Source organism: Antechinus flavipes, chromosome 1 (assembly GCF_016432865.1).
Source record: "Antechinus flavipes isolate AdamAnt ecotype Samford, QLD, Australia chromosome 1, AdamAnt_v2, whole genome shotgun sequence".
Lineage (NCBI taxonomy): Eukaryota > Metazoa > Chordata > Mammalia > Dasyuromorphia > Dasyuridae > Antechinus > Antechinus flavipes.
In genome coordinates, this window is record NC_067398.1 from 178,893,652 (window position 1) to 178,917,887 (window position 24,236).

A 24,236-nucleotide genomic window follows, 5' to 3' on the forward strand; every position below is an offset into this window, starting at 1 on the left:
CCTTCCCCTTTCTTATATCTTTCCCCTACTATTTCTGTTTTCCCTTCTATTTAGCCTACTCCTTCCCTTTTCACCTTTCCCCTCCATCTTTTCAATAAGGTGAGAGAAGTTTCTCTATAAAGCAAATATGTCTAATATTTCTCTTTGAGCCAAATCTGATGAGAGTAAGATTCACATAATGTTCATTCCCCTTCCTTCTTTCCCTCAAATGTAATAGGTTTCCTTTGTCTCTTCATGAGATGTAATTTCCTTCATTTTACCTCTACTTTTCCCTTTTTCTGGTACTATTTCCTTTCCACCTCTAGTTCCTTTTTTATATTATAATATATTATTTTTATATTATATAATATAACATTATTATAATATGTAATATATATTATTTTTATATTATAACAATAAAATCAAATTATACATGCACTCTCTATGTATATTCATAACAGAAATACAGTTCTCAAGAGTTCTTTTTACCTTTTTATGCTTCTCTTGAGTCCTATATTTGGAGGTCAAATTTTTTGTTTAACTCTGGGTCTTTTCATCAGCGATACATGGAATTCACCTGCTTTATTGCATGCCCATCTTCTTCCCTGGAAGAAAATGCTCAGTTTATTCTTGGCTGCATTCCAAGTTCCTTTGCCTTTTGGAATATCAGATTCCAGGCCCTTCAATCCTTTAAGGTAGAAGCTGCGTTTTAATTTTGGGGTCTCTTTCAGGAGGTGTTCATTGAATGCTTTGAATGGTTATTTTACCTTCTGATTCTATGACAAAAGGGAAATTCTCTTTGATGATTTCCTGAAAAATAGTGTCTAGATTCTTTTTCATCATGGCTTTCAGGGAGCCCAACAATTCTTAGATTGTCTCTCCTAGATCAATTTTCCAGGTCAGTTGTTTTTCCAAGTAGGTATTTTACTTTTTTTTTTTGGTTTTGCTTCACTGATTCTTGATTTCTCATCAAGTCATTCATTTCCATTTGTTCAATTCTGATTTTTAGTGAATTATTTTCTTCATTTACTTTTTTAACTTCTTTTTGTATTTGTCCAATTGAGTTTTTAAAAATGAGTTGTTTTATTCTATAAAATTTTTATCCATTTCACAAATTTTGTTTTTTAAGGAGTTATTTTCTTTTTCCACTTCACAAATTTTGTTACCTTTTCCAGTTAACAAATTCTATTTTCCTGGGACTTTTTAACCTTTTTTATTTCACAAATTCTGTTTTTCAAGGAGTTGTTTTCTTTTACTACTTTATCAAATCAATCTTTTAATGAGTTATATGCCTTTTCCAAACTCTCTTGCAGGTTTCCTTTCCTTTCCCCATTTTTCTTCTAGCTCTCTTTTGAGATCCTTTTAAATTTCTTCTAGGAGAGCCTTGTGTGATGGGGATCAGGTTATATTATCCTTTGTACCTTCATCTGGAGACAATTTGCTTTTAATCTCCTCAGGGTTTGAAATCTGTTCTCTTTCACTATAGAAGCTATCTGTAGTTAGAGTTTGCTTTGCCTTTTTACTCATTTTAAAAATAAAGTTGGGATCTGCTTTTAGGATAAGGAAGGTTTTCCAAGTTTTCTCTACAGGCACCAGCAGCGGCAGCAGCAGTGGCTGTTTTAGGATGGAATGGTGCTGATTCACTCCCAGTGCTGGGTGGGTGTGGCCAGGTCCTGTGACGCTCCTGTGCTTTGGGGTTCACTCTTTACTTTTTGTGTTTGTGTTGGAAATTTTATAATTTCTCCACTGATCTACTGGCTTGCAACCAGGGCAGAGTGGCTAATACTGTTGTAGAGTCTTCCCCGTAGATTCACCACTGCATGGAGTCTGCACTGCCCTGCAGAATTTGCACGCTGCCCCAGGTCTGCACAGGCTGTGCTGGCATCCTACACCTAGCATCCCTCCGTGTCTGACCAAAACAGACCTTTTCTGGTGGTCTTCGAAATTATCTTCTGCTGTTAATTTGCTGCACTCCCAATATTCACAAATTCTTCTGGTCTAGAACTAATTCAGAGGCTGATTTTGGTAATCAGTTGAGGGTCCAGGAAGAAGTTCAGAAAGAAGCATGTCCTCTCTGCCATCTTGGCTCCACCCTCCCTCTCCCCACCTCTCTTCCTTTTCCCCCTTTCCCCCTCTTCTCTTCTCCACTCCGCCCAACCCCTTAATTTGTATATGATGTAATCTTTTATCTGTCAGGTATCATTTAAAGTTAATTATACTATATGGATAGTATGAACTTATGGGCTAAATATAATTTTTGCTAATGTGCTTTTAGTTTTCATAGCAGTTTTTGTCAAATGATGAGTCTTTACCCCAATTATTGGAGTATATCAGCTTATTGAACACTCTGCTACTATCTTCATTTGCTTCTAGATCTTATGTACTTAAACTGTTTCACTAATTAACTTTTTTTATTTCTTTAATTAGCACCAAATAGTTTTGATGCTCACAGCTCTGTAGTGTTGTTTGAAAACTGGTCGTAGTACTCTTTTTTCCTTTATACTTCTTTTTATCATTTCCCTTAGGATTTCCTTGAAGGATATTTTGTTCTTTGCATGAATCTGTTATTTTTTTCTAGCTTTATAGTATAACCCTTTTGGTATTAAACTGACTATGTAATTTAAATAATTAATTGAAATAGCATTGCCATTTTTTATCATATTTGGACAACCCAACTGTAGGCAATTAATATTTGTCTATTTAAATTTGTTTATTTCTATAAAAAAGTTTTTTGTTATTGTATTCATATACATATTCTATATGTAGAACCTGAAATATTTTTGGTATTCTCGGTTTATTTTTAACTGAATTTCTATTTCTGTTCTTCCTATTGGAATTTGCTGCTAATATAAAGAGACTGATAATTTTTGTTAGTCTTATAATTATTTTAAAAATTATTCAGTTTTTTTCAGTAAACAAAAATTCATTTTCTCAATTTTCTCTTCTTCACAGTTTCTTTTCTTTTCCAATGAAAAAAATAAATGTAGTCAAGCAAAATTAATTCCAACATTAGCCATGTCCAAAAATATATTTCTGTCTTCCATTTAAGTCCATCACCTCTCTGTCAAGAAGTGGTTGGGTTTCTTTTGTATACTTCTATCTCACTGAGGGAATTGAACTTTATTTGATGTTTTTATGCATGTTTATCTCTTTGAGGTAGCTAGGTTGCATCGTGAATAGAATGCTGGGCATAGAGACTTGAAAACTAGAGTTCAAATTCAGTCTCAAACACTTAGTAGCTTTGTAACCCTTTGTGACTTTTGTTTGCCTTAATCCACTGGAGAAGGAAATGACAAACTAGTATTTTTATCAAGAAAATTTCATGGATAGAATTAATAGGCTATGGTCTATGGGATCACAAAAAGTTGGACATGACTGGATGACAGTATTTTTCTCTTAGAGTAAGGTAGGCATGAATGTTCAAACTATATGGATACTCTCATTTTACGAAGATGCCTTTGCTTAATAGCGGTATGCATAACAAATTGTCCTTCAAAAATCTTGTTTTATTTTATTTTCACAGCTACTTTATTTTAGAAGATTTTCCTTGTTCTTTTTCTTTTGTTTTTCTACTGTATAATAGTTATCTTTATTTGTGTCTCATCTCCTTTTTAGATAGTAAGCTCCATAAGAATATAGACAGTATTATGGAAGTCAATGTGATGTACCATGAAGTTGACAATGTCAGAGGACTTTGGTTTGAATGCGAATTCTCTCACTTACTAGCCTGGTTTCTGTGATCGAACTTTATTTTGCTCACTTATAAAAAGAAATTAGAGGACTTGTAAGGTCCCTTCTAGTTCTAGATTTTTAGATCTTTTCTAAACTGTTGATCTTTTCTAGTGCCTGATGCAGTGCTCTGAATAAGTAGTTAATAAATGTTTGTTGAATGTTGAATTATATGATTTATGTCCACTGTCAAAACCATAGTTTGACTACAAGTCATTCTCTATCATTTTTTAATCTTAAGAAACCATTAGGCTAATCAGTCCAAAATTTGTAAGTGGACATCTCCCTGTCTAGAGGGATGGTTGGACCTGATGGACATTTTGAGGGTTGTTGACAATCTTAATATAGCATCAATTCATCTGCCAAATGACATGTCCTCTCTCTGAGAACACAAGCAGAGCAAAAAGCTTGGGCTTGCAATCCTATAGATAAACATGAAATAGACCATTGATTCAGGTCCTGCTCTATTAATATAAATGCCTGGCCAAATGGCAAAGAATCAAAAACATGTTTCAGTCTTGAATGAGCACAGAGTTTGCTTAATTAGTTACAGGGGCCAGGAGAGGAATGAATATGCAAATATATGTCTAACAAATGGGCTTTCAGAGATCTGAACTTTATGTAGGGAGTTCGGATTATATAGTAGAAGTTCAGAACTAGGAATATTTTGCTAGTCTATAATCCAATAAAGGAAAGCTAAATCTGTTGGCTTCTTTCTTCTTGCTTCATTATTCAGAAAAGGGGCATTAAGTAATTTATACTCCTAACTGAAGTAGGACAGATTTTTTGGTATCAAAATATGTTGTAAAAACATAAATGGGCAAGGAAAAAATCATTAAAAAATTGATGTCATGTCCAAGAGCCAGTAAGGTGTTGCACACATTCACATTCTGTCTATACATATGTGCACATATTTCTATATGTATACATGTTCACATGTATATATAAATGTATTTACTTTGGTTGTGGTTGTTTGTTATTCTTGAAGACTACCATGACATCAGGGAGGTGATACACATAATATGCAAGTAAATAGGATTTAAGTGAGGGAGGATTGTACAAAGTCACCAGCCTCACTTTCTCCTCTAGAGCCACCTGGGTCATGGCAAAATATAGATTAGGATAACTAGAAATGGGCCTGGATGCCTTTGGAGACCTTGACCTTTTTAAATTAATGTCTTTAACAGGTTTCATTTTGACTGAGGGAATGCCCATTTAATGATTAAGGCAGTGAATTTTTTACTTTTCAGAGTGTACCCTGAGATTTGTTTTGGCTAAAGACCTATTGTAGACTAGTATTATCATTAGAGGCTCTAATTAGTATGTTTAGAATTATATTTTTGTTTAAGTTTCTATTATCAAAGTAACAACTTATATCTTGATTGTTAGCTCATTTATAATGAGCATGTGTTGACCAATTTAAGTATAATGCTTGTGTAAGCACTTGCAAAATATAAATATATTGTCATTTCTGAAGTGTTATATTCAAATCAGTAAGCCTTATTTAAAACAACACTATGAACAAGTCATTGTGCTAAATGCTAGAAAGACAAAGCAGAACCGTAAAGCCATGAAAACGTTGTATAAAAGAGCCTAGAGGAGCCTACTTTTCCTATCCAAGATCTCAGCAAATATTTAATGGAACGCCATATAAAGCAGTGAGCAAGAAAATATAAAAGAAATACGAGCAACGTTCTTTATCCAATTCAGGACTACACAAGGAGACAGACAGATGAATGAGAGCACTCAATGTGGGCATGTGGGGCCAGAGGGATCCAATAGAATCTCTATTGGCCCTCGCAAATTGGAGCCCTGCTGGATTTATATCCAGAAATGAAGAAATGAAGTATGGGACTGGGAAGTATGTATATATAGTGGAGACATTCCAAGATCATTAAAGCAATTGCTCTTGATAGAACTATAGTAGGAGATAATCCAAAGATTTTATCTGCCAAGGTTACTTCAGGATGCCTGAGAACAGCACAGTCTCCTAAATTTGGCTATATCTCTGAAGTCTGTCATAGTTGAACAAGTAACTTAGAATAGAAAATGGTAAACCTTATCCAATTAGTGGACTCATAAATAGAATGGAAAAAAAACCCAGAACTTTATGGTTCTATGAGATATTAAGAAATACTAGAATAAAGTCAGAAGAAAAATTAAGAGAAATTAAAAAGTATTATGATAAAAAAAACAAGTACCTTAGAAAATAGGTAGAGGTGTGATAATTAAAAAAATTAAAAACCATTGGATTTGCTGAAAACTTTGCAAAACAGAAACATGAACAGATTGGAAAGTGATCACAAACTGAAATCACTAGGCATGTAATAGCCCATACATTCTAAGTCAAAGTGAAAATGCTGAAAACAGGCAGAAAGAGTTTAATACTAGGAAAACACAATAAATAACATAAGACTATGCTGCATTTATATAAAAGAGAGAAAATCCTGGAATATGATATTCCAAAAAGTAAAAGTCTTTAAGAAAAGTAAAAGTATAAGTCCAACTTATACCACAAAACTGAGTATATAAGGGAAAATAGAATTTTGTCAAAATAGAGCACTTTCAAATATTCTTTTTTTATTATTATAGCTTTTTATTTACAAGATATATGCATGGATAATTTTTCAGCATTGACAATTGCAAAATCTTTTGTTCCAAAATTTTCCCTTCTTCCCACCACTCCTTCTCCCAGATGGTAGATTGACCAATACATGTTAAATATGTTAGAGTATAAATAAGTTAAATACAATATATATATGTCCATATAATTATTTTGTTGTACAAAAAGAATCAGACTTTGAAATAGTGTACAATTAGTCTGTGAAGGAAATCAAAAATGCAGGCAGACAAAAAGAGAGGGATTGGGAATTCTATGTAGTGATTCATAGTCATCTCCCAGAGTTCTTTTGCTGAGTGTAGCTGGTTCAATTCATTACTGCTCTATTGAAATTGATTTGTTTCATCTCATTGTTGAAGAGGGTCATGTCCATCAGAATTGATCATCATATAGTATTGTTGTTGAAGTATATAACAATCTCCTGGTCCTGCTCATTTCACTCAGCATCAGTTCATGTAAGTCTCTCCAGGCCTTTCTGTATTTATCCTGCTGGTCACTTCTTATAGAACAATAATATTCCATAATATTTATATACCACAATTTATTCAGCCATTCTCCAATTGATGGGCATCCACTTTGTTTCCAGTTTGTGGTCACTACACAAAGGGCTGCCACAAACATTCTTGCCCCTACAGGTCCCTTTCCCTTCTTTAAGATCTCTTTGGGATATAAGCCCAGTAGAAACATTGCTGGATCAAAGGGTATGCACAGTTTGATAACTTTTTGAGCATAGTTCCAAATCACTGTCCAGAACATGGCTAGAAATAATTTCAATTTCTTTGAGAATTGTCTGTTCATATCAGGGTTCTCTTTTTGGTCACAACTTTCTGAAAGTCCAGTTCTTATATTTTTTCTTCTTGATTTGTTCTCCAGATCTGTTGTTTTTCTTATAAGATATTTTACATTCTGTTCTATTTTGTTATTTCTTGATCTTTCATAGCTTCACTGGCTTCCCCTTGCTCAATTCTAATTTTCAAGGAATTATTTTCATCTTTGAGACTTTGTACCTTCTTTTCTAGTAGATTAACTTTCCCCCCATAATCTTCTTGTTTTTCTTGAATGGTTTTTTTTTTTAAATTTTATCTATTTATTTATTTATTTTTAAATTTAATTTTATTTAATTTTTAATTTTTTTAAAGCTCTTCTAAAAATTCTCTCTAGGCAGGGAGTCATTTCATGTTACTCTTTATGGTAGAAGTGTCCTTCTCTGAAGATGCATCTCCATCTTCCATGTTTCCATAATATGTTTCAATGGTAGGGTTCTTTTTTCTTTGCCAGTTCATTTTTTTAAAATAAGAGGTATTAGTTTCTCTAATTGTGATGTGGGAGAATGGTGCCTCAAGCTTCCCTTCAGCTCTCCCCTCTGACTAGGAATCCCAAAACAAGAGCAAGTATCCACATCTAAAGTGACATAAGGAAGAAGAAAGAAGAGAAGACTCTCAGGGCATGGCCTCATTTGTTTTGGAATGGCCTCACTTGTTTTTTGCAGTATGAAGCAAAGTTTTTAACTGAGGATCATCTTTCTCAGAGTGCAAATCCTCTGTAAAACTCTCTATGTTGACTTAAGCCACATCTCTTTCATCTACTGACTGGAGTTTTCTTTTGCTTATGACAGAATAGTCTGTCTGCCTTTGTTTTCCTTAGTCTCTGTCTCTGTTTGTCTCAGTATCTGTCTGTCTCAGTCTCTGTTTCTATCTTTGTCTCTGTCTCTCTCTGTCTCTCTGTCTCTGTCTGTCTCTCGCTCTCTCGCTCTCGCTCAAGCTCTTCACTTTTGTATTATCTAAGTGTAACTATTTTGGATCTAGCATTGCTGCTAATTAATATATCTTCTGCGTTTACTGGAATTCTTACTTAACATCTGTTCTTTTCAGGAACTACCTAACTGGATTGATAAATTCTGAGCACCCTCATTTTCATTTCATGAAATATTGCAGTTGAGTTTACATGCCATTGTTTAGCTTTATTTTGGACACTACATCCTTGCCTAGTTAGACTGAGGCTAAATCACTTTTTGCATGTGAATGGGCAATTAATTAATTATTCCAGGGCCTCAGTATTCTTGAAAAAAGCCTATTAAACTGACACCTGGGTGCCTAGGGAAGTTATTTACCTTCCTCTTATAAGTTAACTGTTTCACCTAAGAAACAGTACACTCATTATTAATGTTGCCTTCATAGAATCAAGACATCATTTATAACCACCAAAAGAGGGATGAAGATTTGTTGATGGGAAAAGTAACTAGAAGTAAATGTGAAGGAGAATGAAAATATGAAGAGGAAATAAACTTCCTAGCCTTATGGGTTTGCTAGTTTTTCCTGATGGGTTTTTGTTACCATTGTAATTGAAAGATGGATTGAGAGGAGGAAATGTAGATTTTACCTCTTGTATTTTGGCATATTGAATTAAAGTATGTAACATTTATTTCCCTTGGAAAATGGATTGTGTATAGTGAGACCAACTATAAGAGAATATCTGCATTTTAAATCTTTTGTTAGTATTTGACATTCCTATTATTTAGGTTACTTACTGGTTTTTATTGCATGACCATTTTGTTTTCCTTTAAAATAGGTACTGTTTCCAAAATTCATTTTGATAATGAAAAAGAGAAAAGGATATTTTTTGATAGTTCACACTAGTAAATCATAGTGTAGGTTATACAAAGAACAGGAATTTTCAGACTGAATAATTGATAACTTGATGATGAAACCTCTCTGGTTTACAAGAGTAATTCTATAGTTTTAGCATGCCCTTTAGGAGACGTAATAGAATTAAGGTAATTCTAAACTCTAAAACCTTCTTCCCTAAGGATCATATTTTTAGTATTATTTACTTGGTGTTCATACTATGGGAAGGTCCTGGCTAAGTCATTGACAAGGGAATAGCTGAAGCTAAAAGATCACCAGATTCTTTCTATTTTACACACAAACCAGACTTGGCTTTGTGCATCCTTGTTTCAGAGCTCAGAGAGGTTATACAATTATTTATCTTCAAGCTTAGAAAAACACAGTGACTTTTAGAAAGAGAATTTCTCCAAAGGAAACAGGTGACTCTCAAAGAATCAGTGATGCACTCAAGTGAATTCTTAATATTTTTCTTTATCTTGTCCTGATTTTCACTTACTTGACTTTTGGGTATGAGAATATTTTAATATAAAATTGAAAAAAAGTAAAGAGTAACAAAAAGCAGTAAATATTCTTTTCTGTAGGATTTTAAAATAATATGTTGCCACAATCTATTTTGAATTTTCTTGTTAAATTTATGAGCCAGCTAATAAGGACAAAAGGTCAGAGGAAGGGTGAAGAGAAGATAACTCCCAAGAAAGCTAGCTCAACCATGGCAATTCAGTTGAATGTATATTTAGAAAAAAGTTGAAATGTTACATGTGATGGAGCTGAATATGAACAAATATAGGAAACTGAAATAATAAAGAAAATGTTTTAGGCAGCATGACACAGTGAAGAGCCTACCTCACAGTTAGGAAGACTAGTTAGTTCAAGGCTTGCTCCTGATACATAATCCTCATGGAACTCTAGACAAATGGCTTTACTTGTCAGTATCTCAGATAAATGGGTAGAGGGAGTTCCTTCACTAGGACTTCCCTTCATCAGTAAAATCATAGGTCCAAATTTTTAATAATCAGCAGAGGGTTAATATTATTTTTTCACTTTTCTAACTTAAAAAAGTCTAGGAATTATAAATTGCATATTAAATGTGCACCAATAGCAGAAAGGCTATTAATAGGTAAAAGTGAGTTGAGATTCTCATTAATTGGAATATATCAGCTTTTTCAGGGCAATGAGGTTAATGCACTGTTATTGTCCAATACTTTGGTAGAATTCTTGGGATGTTCTGTATTTCCTTACACATCTTTACTGATTTTTGAAAGGACTAGGAAGCAGTAGGAAAAAGTTAGATGAGAAACAAAGATGGTGGTCATTATGGTGATAAAAGCAAGGAGATGATTGTGTGTGTGTTTGTGTGTGTGTGTGTGTGTGTGATTGTGTGTGTGTGTGTATGTGTATGTGTGTGTGTACAAATAAAATATTTTATGTGAGAAAGGAGGTAATAGAAGGATAGATGACTGGTGAATAAGGAGGAGAATCCATTACCCCTTAGGATGGCTTGATGGAAGTTCTCAAACTGAAAATTGTTGGCAATTCTCTAAGAGATTAGTAACATATACCACTGGTTCGAAAAAGGGTTGGAGGGACTGATTACTTCTGAAAGTGCTCATTTAAACTAGTAGATTCTGTCCCAAAATTTTTGCAGTATTATGTGGCTTGGTAAAGAGTAGATTCTTACAATCCAAGGAATTGATCCTTTGGGCCCATTTTGGAGAAGTGTAACAAAGTATATTATTTGTTTCTGTAGGTTAAAAAAAAACTAGAAAATTCTCTAAATTTCAAATTTGCCTTAAAAGAAAAGGGACTGTATTCAGAAATAGTTTACATTTCCATTGAAACTTGAAGAGAAAAGGATTTTGTGATATTGGAACATCATGTGACATTGGAACATCCAAGGAAAGATATTACTTAAGGATGTATAAGAGAAGAAGGAATTAGAAATAAATTATGACAGTATTTTCACAGTTTAACAAAATATCACTCTGAAAAAAAGTAAGGATTTTGACATATAGTAAAATGTTATTCAAAACAATCTTAACTCATGTTACAAAGTGACTAAAACTTAGACTTATGAAGAATATAAAAATTTAAAATTTAAATTTGTAAAAATAGACAACCGATAAAAAATTTAAAGATATAATTCTGCTTTGAGTTTCCTTATATCATTTTCAAAATAAAGAATCTTTAAGTAAGTAGCTTTTGACATGTTGTTTTGAAGGCTTCATCCACTTACATTACAAGGAAACAGTTCCTCTGTTGTGGAAGCATGAGTAACTGTTGCTTGCTTTGCAGTCCAATTGGAGCTATGTGAAATTTTTCTTGTGAAATTCATATGCATCATTCCCTTCTTCTCACTTTCTATTGATCCTCTACTTTACCTCAGTAACTTCTTATAATAGTGAAAAAATGAAAGTGAAAAAGGCTCAATTATCAAATAATGTCACAAAATTTTAGTAATTTCCAATTCTTGTAAATTTTCATTAATTTGCAGTAGTAATAGAAATTCTTTGACAGTATCAATTTTAAATGAATTTACTTTACTAAGATTTAAACACAAAACTTGGGAAACCTAATTACTTGGGATACTGAATGAATTCATCAACAGCTCTCAGTTTTGAAATTTCCAACATTAAAAGGTGCTACTACAGTATTTAAATTATATGCCAATTACGGTTTTCTAAACATGTTGTACTTAATAAAATAATGACATATATAATGTGGGAGATGCAAAAGTACTTGACTGCTGAATATCTTTTCTTTGTATTGTGGCTCCTAAGAGATTTGAAATTGTTCAATAAAAATATTTTTTATATTAGCACCATAGATTATATTTTGAAAGAATTGTAAGTGTAAATTGTAGGATTACATAGTAAATCTTTGAAATTGATACCCTTTTTCCTCAGGGAAACTAAAATCTGAAATCTTGTTTCTTAGAAACTTTATATTGGAGAGGGCTGAAACACTGTATGATTGATTTAAACAAGGTGTTAACTCAGTGGAATTTATAATATAATGGTTATCTAGTTTAGCATGGTGATTGATTCTCTAGTTCAGTATTATTGAATTAATCTTACAACAAATAATGATTCCCTAGTGATATAATGATTGGCTTATATTATGAGCAATAGATTTAACTGTAATAGAGTATTTAAGAGGCCAGAGTGAAACTTAGAAGGGAACGAGAACAGACTCGGGGAAGACAGAGGACTGGAGGCTGGAGCATAAACTCCCAGATTCAGGGAGACTTCAAGACAGAGACCGTTGTGGTGGTCCTCCTGCCTCCCCTACAGAAACCAGGACACATTCCAGAGGACCTTCAGAAAGTTAGCCCTGGCCCCAGGCAAGGAGACAAGATTGTGAATGAGACAATAAAGATTTCTGGACTCTATCTCTGACTATTCTTATGATGATTACTCAGCTGAAATGAAAGCTGGTCCAGAGGCCTCCAGAAAACCAACCAGAACACTACATTATATGATCATATAAAACCATAAGAAAACATTAATAAAATGAAGATAAGCATTCAATAATTTTTTCTCCAAACTTCATTTGTGTATCTTTGAAAGCTTCCATGTCATAGAATGGTTGCTCATCATCTTTCTCTCTAAAATGAAGAGGTTGTATTAAGTTGGCTTTGGGGATTTTATAGGTGATCCAGTGAATATGTAATGCTGGACTGGGAGTCAGGAATTCTTGAGTTCAAATTGGCCTTAGACTTAGCTTTGTGACACTGGGGTGCCATTTAACCTCTGTCTGCCCCTGTTTCTCATTTATAAAATGGCAATAATAATAAGTACCTCTTTTACAGGATTGTTGTGAGCATCAGAATATATGTAAAATAATTAGTTAAATGCTTGACTTATATTCTTATTTATTAAACCTACCTTCATTATTGTTATTATTTACTTATTAAAATAGGTTCTTAATAAATGCTTATTCCCTTCTTTGTTTCCAGTTCTCGATATATGATCTGATTACCCATAGGTCTTTTTCCTGGTTCTATTTAAAGATGAAATTCTAGTCTATTCTCTCCATCCATATCAGCTTCAGGATTCTTCTTATTTGTTTACTTCTAATCTTGTTATTCATAGATTTTATAAAATTACTTTACCCCCTTGTTCTTTTCTTGCTAAGAAAACCACTGGGAGCTACAGATTGCCTGTCTTTTCCAAATCTTCCACTTTTGATCTTAAAATTCATGTTTATAGCTTATTAAGTCACTTTCTGACTGGATCCTTATGCTCTATGAGGGAGAATTATCATTTCTGTGTCTCTTTACAGACTCATCACTTTTTGATTAGGCTCTTACAATGTCCTTTCCGCCTAATGTCTCTCCCCACTCCAATCCAGCTCCCACATTGTTGCCAAAATTATTTTCTTTGGTTACAGATGTGACTATGTCATCCATCTTTTCACTAAACCTTAATGGTTCCCCATTTCCTTTAGGACAAAATATAAAATACTTCTATTTGTCTTTTAAAGCTCAACACAACCCAGCCCCAAACTAGCCTTCTAGCTTCATTATTATATTACTTTGTTTTCTACACTTTCCAGTCTATTCATGTTGTTGTCGGTTTCTCACACCTAACACTCCATTTCCCATCTCTGTACTTTTGCATTGGCCATCCTCAGTGACTGGCATATCCTCTCTCCTAACCTCTGTCACAAGGAATCCTTCCTTTTCTTTAAAACATAGCTCAGAGTTCACCTTCTGCATGAAACTATGATCCTCCCAATTATAGCTTCCTCACCTCCAAATAGTACTTATTTTATACTCATTCTGAATAGATTTAGTCTTGTCTACTTATATAAATATGTCCATGCTGTCCCTCCAATAAAGTGTAGTTTCCTTGAGAGCAGAAATGGATTCTTTTCTTCTTTTTGTCTTTATATTCTCATTTCTTTGCATAGTGCCTGACATATTGTAGCCACTTAATAAATGCTTTTGATTGATTCTTTTTCTGACTTTGTTTTAGATCTCTCATTGAATTTTCATTGTTCTATCCTTTTTTTTTCCTTCTGATCTTCCTTTATCTTTAATTCCAAAATGTCAAAATTACATAGGCAGACAGATAGGACTAGGCATTTTAGATTGGGGGACAGTTGCAGTTCAGTGTTGAATTCTTCTTGTCACTTTTGATGGAGCATGGAAGAGAATCAAGAAGACTTCAAGGAGGAGTCAAATACTGAGTTAAATATTGAAGAAAGAGAGAAAGTAAGGAAAAGATTAGGGAAATAAATATTTATATGGTACAGATACTGTGCTTGTCATTTTTAAAAATAAATATTATTTTATTTGATCTTTATAAAACTTATGAAGTAGTTGCTATTATTATCACATTTTATAGTTGAGGAAACTGAAGAAAACAGAAGTAGTGACTTGCCTAAGGTTTTACAACTAGTAAGTACTTGACTGTTTGAACCTGGGAGTAACTCCTAAGTTCATCCTTTACCCTCCCTGTTTTTTCCTTTTCTCTCGTTCACTCATATCCAGTCAGTTTCCAAGTCCTGGAAATTTTTATCACCTAAACATTTCCTACCATATGGCCACCTATGAGTATAGTCCCTCTTATATTACATGCAATGTCCTCAAATTAATCTCTCTTCTTCAAGTCTTTCCTTTTTTCAAATGGTACTTTCTACAACTATCAAATCTTCATAAAGGTAGCTTTCACAATATCTCCTATCTTGAATGTCTCTCCTTCATGCCTTTAAGTAAAATAAAAATTTCTCAGTGTTTAAAGCCCTTTATAATCTGACACTTATTCTCACATTATTCTTATATACATCATGTTGAGTCAAGCTGTCCTGTTTGCTATTTCCAATGCAAATGTTCTATCTCCCATTTCAAAATTTTGTATGGCCTGTCTGCTATGCCTAGAATGCAAAGCACTCTCTTCACTTCTCTCTCTATTGGAATCCAGGGTTCCATTCGAGGTTTAGCTCCACTGCCAAAGAGGCCCATCCTGATCTCTGTAGGTAGCATTCTGGATTACATGGTTTATCTACCTATTTGTTGTTTTTTCCTAATATATGATTCATTAAGAGCAGAGACTATTTTAGTTTTGTTTCTATATCACTAGCACTTTAGCACAGTGCTCTGCACATTGTAGGTACTTACAGAAATGATCTTTCTTCCCAGCAGTTAAGAACCACTGAAGATTTGGTAAAAAGGACTGAATGTTGTTAGAGTCATGAATTTAGATGATTTCTCTGGCAACAGTGAGAAAGACAAGATGAAAAGATATACTGGAGCAGGAACAAAGGCTGTTCTATTCGTCCAGGCAGTAAAGAATGAGGGTTTTTGCAGTGTTTATGGAAAGGAGAAATTAGTTTAAGAGTTATTATGGAGGTTAAATGATAGGACTTGATAACAAATTTAACGTAGGGAGTGATGGAAAGGTAAAAATTAAGGGTCATTGTTGGTCTATGAGCCTGAGACTGACAGGAAGTTAGTTTTATAAACAAAAATGGAGACATTAGGGGGAGGGCCAACTTGGGTTTTTGTTTGTTTGCTTTTTGGTGGGGCGAGGTAGTTGGACATGTTATGTATATATGGAGACAAACAGACATATAAAGAATCATCCTGACTCTAGGCCTGGCACTCTACCATGTCAACTAGTTTCCATTTTTTGTTTGCCTTGCCATTAAAATAAATACATATGTAATATATAGTTTTATCTTTCTTTCTATATATGTTCTAGCACCTGCCTTTACTTTCATCTCTTATTTATCATTTTGATGAATACCCCATGGAATTAATTCATCTTTTTCTCATCAGAATTATTTATTATACAACTAGAGTTTCATTTCTAAAAGTCTTTTTTATTCCTTTGAATTAAACTTTACTTTTAAAGTTTCCAACCATGGGATCGCAAGAATTTTTTCAAATTCACTTCTGAAAGGTATACATCAGACTCTATCCATTGTTACCTGTTTTTCATTATGAACTTCAAGAATAATTAATTGAGTATATTTGCCAAAAAAAATTGTGTTTATGTCTTTGAGAGTTACTAATAATCTATATATTTAATGCCCTTTCTACATAAAAACGTAGCATAGGTACTAAGGGAGAGCAAATAATATATAGAGAAGTTCAATTATTACCTAGACAAGGTTAAAAATGGAGGGAGTGTTTTAGTTAATACAATAAATAACACAATTTTCTCTTCAAACAACAACAACAACAACCCTAAACACAAACTAGCTTATTATGCTCACATGACTGATCACATAGATTTAAAAGAATCTTAATGATCCATGAGATAAATTGTTCTTATTATTAAAGGTACATCTACATTACAAAAAAGTACTGCTTTAAAAGCACAGTGCACCCATGCATTTTGGAAAGCTCTCAAATCATGAATAATGCCATGAAAAAGAACAATATTGATGATTCAGAATGAATTTTTGTTGGGTTGATTGCAACTAGAGAACACATTGTCAGACTGTGCTTTTAAAAAGTAATGCAAATTCTCTGTATGGTGATTGTGTTACTCAGTAAAATGGAAGAAAGTTTTAATCCTAAAAGTTTCCTTATATTATTATTTTTTTGCCTCAAATAACTACATGATAGCTACAAAATAGATGGAAAAAAGAAATACCCAGACAAACCTAAACCAAAAAACTTAAAGGTAATAATATGTATATAAACCAACAATCAGAAAATGCAAAATTACTGCTCAGATTTTCTCTTTTGTGGTTTCTGAGTATTTGCTTACATTGGGCTTCTATGTTCACATTCCATACCCAGCAGTGAGTAGGCAGTCAAAACATGCTTATTGAATAAATGAAGAATGAATTCAATCAACATTGGCTATATTCCATTTGAGTTTTTCTTTTTCAACCCTGTCTGATGTTCCACTGCTTAACTTGGATGAAGGCTGAGTTGATTTTCCATGCTATTCTTTAGATTTTTTTTTTTCTGAGAATAAAGACATGCTTAATAAATCCTTGGTGAACTGAATTTCATGAATAAGTTTAAGACCAGGTAGCGCTATTTGAAGACTATAGCAGCTGGAGAATGAATAGTAGTTGTCAGCTACTAAGAAATTATTATAATGACAGTTGTAATTTTTGGCTTGATTTCATATTTGTAATTATCCGAAATAGTTTTTAGTATTATATATATTCATGCTTAAGTGTCTGTTTTATGATTCCTTGTTTGGTCATTATGGGTCAATAGAAAAATGCTATTTCTGTTTTAAAGAACAATTTTTTTTTTAACATCTCATCCCTTTTTTCTTTTTCTCCCACCACCATAGGGATGCTCTCTGCTTCTTTATTAGTTAATCTTCTTTCAGTATTATTCATCAGTTTTGTGTTTGGAGAAACAGAAGTAAGATTTGCTGGACAAACAGAATTCCTTGTTAATGAAACAGCTACAACAGTCATACGGCTTGTGATTGAAAGAATAGGAGAGCCAGCCAATATCACTGCAATTGTATCGGTAAGGAAATATTTCAGTAAATGCTCTTATTTGATTAGATATGTAAGTTCTTTTTCTTTTAAAAAAATTTTTTATTTTTTCCCTAGTGATGTTATTATTGTTGTTTTGCCCATTTGCAATGTAGTCTTTCTATGCTTCATTTCATTCATTTCTTACAGAATAATAATATTTTGTTAAATTTATGTATCTCAGCTTATTTAAAATAAAATCCCTAATTGATGAAAGCATACTTTGATTCTGATTCCTTGCTATTACAAAAAATTTTCTTTTTATTACTGATCTACTTGGGAATATGTGACTCATAACAGAATCTTTGGCTGAAGAATATGAATGTTTTAGGTACTTTATTTGTGTAATTCCTAAATACTTTTTGTAATGGATAGAAGAATTCATAACTCCATCAGTAGTGTATTAGTGAGCTTCTGTTTCTACTCTGATCCCCTAACATTACCTATCACCATCCTTTGTTATCTTGAACAATTTGCTTAGTATGAGGCGAATCTTCAGAATTTCATTTTGCATTTGTTCTTATTAAATATATGGAATATTGTTTCATATGGTTAATTTCAGTTTTTGCAAGTTTTTGAGAACTGTTTGTTCATATCTTTTGATCACTTACCCATTGGGGAATGACTTTCATCCTTATGTAATTGAACTGATCATTATTTTGTGAAATTATGAAATTGGGTGGACATCCTTGGTTCTTTAAAAATTCACCAGGAAAACCACAATGGCAGCAGGAAGCAAGGCTGTAATTTCACTTTGATAAGGCACAGAGGATATAGAAGCAAAAAGACATATAAAGTACAGAGACAAGTCGTGAAAAGGGATACAAAGGCAGATAGTATGGGGATGGGGATGGGATGATGAAAGAAGAGAGGCAGCTCACTCTCATAATCATAGATTACAGTTGGGACCATTGGGCAGCATGGACCCCAGGGAGAGAGAAGAATGCTGGGGAAGTAGGGAGGAAAGGAGGTTTTTTCTGAGAGTGGGAGAGACTAACTCTTATCTGTGCTACCTTGGAGTTAGTTCATTCACATATCAAATAATCTCAAAATTACCAGTAAAACTTTAAATTTTCTACATTATCTCAAAGTTATCAATATCGTTTGATAATCTGCTGGTCTTATCGTGGATGTCTGGAACTTATCTGAGATTTACATATCATAGGACCAAAAGGCTCTGACAGGAAGGCCTAGATGATTTTCTTTTTGATTTAGCATATATTACCAGATATGATACAATTTATAAATTATGCTTTTTTTGATCTTTGGGACAGTTTGTACATGATTTCTAGGTTTCCCTTTGCAATCTTACTTCCTCAAATTGCTACTTTATACTGGCTACTTTTAAACTTGCTAAGCTAACTAGAAGTGAAGGAATAGTTAGGGAGACCAGAACAAGATACAACTTAAACACAGAATCCTCGAAGTTAATTATATATCTTCAATATCAGACTCTTATCTAGAAGTCTTTTGTATAGACATTTACTCAGTCAACTCCTTCCTTTCCTATTCTGTATTAATTGTTGTATTCATATAATAAATTGTTAATTTTATTCATGCCAAAGCTATTCATGTAATTAAAATTATACATTTGATCTATTTGCTCTTGTTTCCTATTCATTTTTTACCTAATTAAAATTATGTAATGATATTTAGGACCTTGAATGCAATTCATATAAATTAAAATTAGTTCTAGATTCTTGCTGTTTCAACTCAGCTTTATGGATTCTGAAACTCTTAGAATTTATAAAGGTACTAAAGAAAAAGCCTTTAGAAAGTCTGAAACTGAGAAAAATTCACCTAACCATGAATATGCTTATAAGTTTCTAAGTTTTAAGAGGAACTTAAGAGATAAGTGATGTCTATGGAAACGATGAATAACAGTTAAGAAAACTGCCTCCACAAAGTTTCTTCTTGTGTGGCAGTTGACAGCACTGTTGTACAGTTTTGCTACAAGAATCTATCTTTTGGAATTGATAAAAATTATTCAGTGGGCCCTTTGAAAACCTTATGTGAAAACTTATTTTCCAATAATGTAGTCATGTGCAGATTCTGAGAATAGCATTACATTGAAAGTCTAAGGAGTTTGGATTTTCTGTATATCTAAAATTTCATCATAGTCAAATTAAAACAAATTAAAAGTTTAACTTAATTTGCTTTATATGTACCTATCCAGGATGTTTCATGGGCCTATTTCTTTGAATGCATGATTAGTTTCTGCTTCTTTAATGGAAATAAAAGATTTTTCACTTGCTAGAATCACATTCCAAGTTGGAAGGGACGCCAGAAGCCATGAATTCTAACTCATACCTGAGCAAGAACCTTCTCTGAAACTTGTTCTGGTCATCTAGCCTTTATTTGATGTCCTCCAGAGCAGTCCATTTTATAAGACAGTTCTCATTGTTACAAAGCTTTGCCTTCCATGAAGCAGAAATCTGCTTCTCTGCATCACTCATTCCCTGTTTGGGTTCTTGCCCATTTGGGTCAAGCTGAGAAAGATTAATCCCTCTTCCATATGATGACTTCAAATATTTGAAGGCTGCCATTTTTTGAGTAAGATGAGAAGGAAGTAGATAGGCAGGCACTATTTTTAGACACAAATAATTTCTATGTCAAGTTAATAGTTATAACAACAGTAATTAACAATTGGCACATATTTAATGCTTTAAGGTTAAAATTTATGGTTGAAAGTATTTAAGATTTACAAAGTATTTTCTTTGCAACATTTATATAAAATAAGTTAGTAGAAGAATTGTCAGGCAGTTAGTTGATATGGTGAATAGAGTGTCAGGCCTGGAGTTAGGAAAACTCTTGTTGAGTTCAAATCTGGCCTTAGATGCTTACTAGCTGTGTGACCCTGGGCAGGTCACTTAATCCTGTTTGCTTCCATTTCTTCATCCATAAAATTAGCTGGGCCTCAGAAGCAATCAAGAAGAGTCAGGCAGTACTGAAAAATAACTAAATAACACAATTCTCCCCTTTTATTTATTGGGATCTTGAAAAAATAAACATTTTTTTCTTGTTTAATCATTAAGGATTCAGGGATATTGAGAGACTATGAAGCTTTCTTGGGGGGAGAGAATTAAGAATTATTTCTGAATTCAGAGTGCATTATCCCATTGCAATTGGCAAGAAATATGATAAATGGTCCTGAAAACCTTGAGCAGATTAATTCCTCTCAATCTTGTTTAACTTTTTAATTTTCAGTTACAATAAAGAGGGAAAACAAAACCTGTTACTTTTCTTTGGCTCCAAAATGGCTTATTTTTTTTAGCTTAGAGTAGATATGTTTAAGGGTTTCTATTATTTAAGTTGTCTTTGAAATGCTAATTCTATGAGCAGTTATTTTTTTCAACTATGTCTGATTCTTCATGACCCCTTTTGGTATTTTCTTGCAAAGATACTGGAGTAGTTTACTATTTTCTTCTCTAGCTCATTGTACAGATAAGGAAACTGAGGCAAATAAGATTAAATGACTTGCTCAGGGTCACACAACTAGTAAGTGTCTGAAGCTACATTTGAACTCAACAAGATGAGTCTTCCTGATTCCAGGCCTGGTATTGCAACCACTGCACCACTGATTAGCTGCCTTTTCTGTGAGCACAAGCTGATGTTATTGCTTCTTTGTTTTTAATAGAAATGTCTCAGTTAATTGTTAGTTCCATTATCTTACTTTTGAATGGTTCTTTAAGTTTTAATCTTAGAAGTTTGTCCGGATCCCTGGCTAAACAGGCCTTATCCTTGTATCCATTTTAGATTTATGGAGAAGATACAGGTGACTTTGTTGACACTTATGCTGCAGCTTTTATACCTGCTTCAGAAACCAACAGGACTGTGTTTATAGCAGTTTGTGATGATGACATCCCAGAGCCTGATGAAACATTCATCTTTTACTTGATATTACAGGTAGATACTAGAATTGTAGTTTTATTGTTATTTCATTCTCATATTGTGTGATGACATTCAGATAAAATTGGTCCTAGTCTGCTCTTATTTTCTTCTATTTAATATTTTGAGGACTGTTTTGCAGGTAAATAAGATTCCTGCTTTTTAAAGAATTGGGATGTAACAGGATTTTATCATGTTCCCAGTTGAGTTTTATTTCTATTTCTAGGTCTCTATATTTTGAAAGCTTTTCTTTTCATGGAGTTTGGAGATTATGGCACCTCTTAAAACATTGTTCTTAAATGTTTAGGATCAATATTATGCCTAGGTGATTATAGGCACAGTTTTGTTAGTGGCAATGCTCTAGTTTCAGTACAATTTATTGATTTATCAAAGCTATTTTGAAGTCTGTATTTTTGATATGGGTATTTATCATCCATTAATTTATTAAGAACTGCAAGTTCTTCAGTATAACTCTGGCTTTAGGTTCTTTTCTTTGTTATTTGGTAGATAGTAAATTTGTATAACCTACAGTGATATGTTGCACATTTCTACTTTTTATAATTTTGGTAGCAATATATTAGCATTATATCATTGTTCTAAACCCTTCTGTTTAGCTTAACAAATCTGCATAACCGTCATTTGAGAAACAGGTAAGATACTATTGGTGAAGTTCATGTTGATATTGATCCTGGCATTTTGATTTCTATCTGGGATCTTAGTTGTTTCATAGGCTCCATCTTGAGGTAAGCCATTTTTGCTAAATTAAATAATCCCACTGATAAGTCTTTTAGTAGCTGTGAAGTTCATTCCAATTTTTTTTTTCTGTAAGTGTAAACTTAATTTAACATGCTCCCTAAACCATCTATGAATCCTCTTTTTCCTTTTGGATATGGGAGCATTAATCTTACTATAGTCTTCTTAGGGACCCTTCATTTTATTAAAATAATATAAATTTTTGTTGAGATACTTTCTAAATATTCTATCCATGTTATTGCTTCAAAAGTATATATATTGAGATCAGTCTTATATAGTTATACAATATATATTAGTGGATATTATTATTATTATTATTACCATTATTATACAAGAAATTTTAATTTGCGTAAAAAACAGAAATTTTGACAAAAGTCAGCTCTAATGAATGATTTTAGTGTTCTGGACTTTAGTGAAAACAATTTGAATGCCTGTTCTTAAGATGTGTTTTACAACTTAGTTTTCTGGTCCACTCAGCCAACTTAAAAATTGCTTTCATGAATACTGAAACTAGTGTTGTGGTCTTCTTGGTCTCCCTTTCTCTCTCTCTCCCTACTCCCAATATATACACACCCACTCATACACATATAAACACAAAGAATGGTCATGCCTCTTGACTTCAAAGAGGAAGGGCACAAAAAAGAGGAGGGAGCACTTGGTGAGGAAATAGGTTTCCCAGTTCTTCAAAAGTAGTTTGTAATATCCCTGGGAAAAATACTGGAATAGGATGAAGATTAATCACCCTCTGCTGTTTGTTCTATGAGAATGATACAAATAATCTCAGATTTTTCTAAGTTAATTTTTTTAAAAAACAGTCTTAAAATTATTAGAAGTATGATGTCTTTATTTTCATAGTCTTATGTACTTGTGTGTCACTTCACTTATAAATTCAGTTGTTTCCAATAATAAATATCTTTGCCTCTCAATTTACTTTTTCCTTTAGATTGATTTATGTTGTTGATGAACATTATTAAAAATTTCATAGAGAAATTTTCCTATTGCTATAAAAATATTTACCTTTACCTATAGACTTTTGATTCATAGGAAAAAAAATCTCCTTATCTCCTTAGTTTCTGAGATTTCTGGTAGTATTTTTTTTTCTTATAGAATTATGCATGTCATACTTGGTTCCTTATTTCTTTCTTGTTATTAATAGATTAACAAAGTGTAATATATGATCTTCAAAACCTGTTTGGAGGACTTTGTTGTTTAATTGGGAAGTTTTTTTTACTGCCAGTGTTTGAATTTATTTGACTTGTTCCTTAAAGATATTAATAATTTACTTGTATTTCAGTTCACAATCTGAAAAAAATCCTAATGAGAATAAATTTTATTTTTCATTCTTTTCTTATTTTTGTGCTGTTCATTTTAGAAACCATCATCAGAGATAAAGCTTGGTTGGCCAAGATCTGTGACTGTGACCATATTATCAAATGACAATGCCTTTGGAATTATTTCATTTGATATGGTAATTTAAATTTTATAGTTGATTTACTTAAATTTACAGTACAATATTTGTATGTGGATAACATTCTATTTTGGCATATGGTTGAATCCATCTCCTTTGTGAAGTATGTAACCATTTACTTGAAATCTTTCAACCTGGCATGGTCTCCTAGAGCTCAGCACCATTTCCATAACCATTACTTATTTCCATAACCATAACTCAGAGTCACTGCCATGCCATGGTTTATCATTAGCACAGAACTTTAGTGGAAGAAGGTAGATACAATCTGTTATATTTTCCTATTTGAAATGGCCAGAGTGATTGTTTGAACTTGGAATAGTCTGTGGGAATTACATAGTAATTACTTAGTATACTGGAATTTTTTTGATCTTTTAATTAAGTTGGTCTGTTAATATTTTGAATATAGAGATAGTTTGTTTAGATAGTATTACATACAGTCTGTTAAAAGCATCATTACCACATTTATTACTTGAAGTGGAAGAAAAAAAAATAATGATAGCCAAAATTTCTACAGCACCTATCATATTCCAGGCACTTTACAAATATTATCTCATTTGATCCTTACAACAACCCTGAGAGATTACTATTAGCTCTGTTTTGTAGTTGAAGAAACTGAGACAAACAGAAGCTTAAGTGAGTTACTGAACACAGCAATTACACAGTCAATATTTGAGGCTAAATTTAAATTTAGGTCATTCTGACTTTGGATCCACTCTTC

General features: G+C 32.9%; 1 protein-coding gene across 1 annotated transcript in view; it reads left to right on the forward strand.

Moving 5' to 3' along the window:
- The first annotated feature begins 3,431 nt into the window (after positions 1-3,431).
- Positions 3,432-24,236, forward strand: part of ADGRV1 (adhesion G protein-coupled receptor V1) — a 671,454-nt gene continuing 650,649 nt past the window's right edge. Inside the window, exons 1-4 of the mRNA XM_051971448.1 lie at positions 3,432-3,450; positions 17,217-17,401; positions 21,166-21,315; positions 23,423-23,518. Coding sequence (XP_051827408.1) covers positions 3,432-3,450; positions 17,217-17,401; positions 21,166-21,315; positions 23,423-23,518 — 450 coding nt within the window. The remainder of the gene's footprint in view (positions 3,451-17,216; positions 17,402-21,165; positions 21,316-23,422; positions 23,519-24,236) is intronic.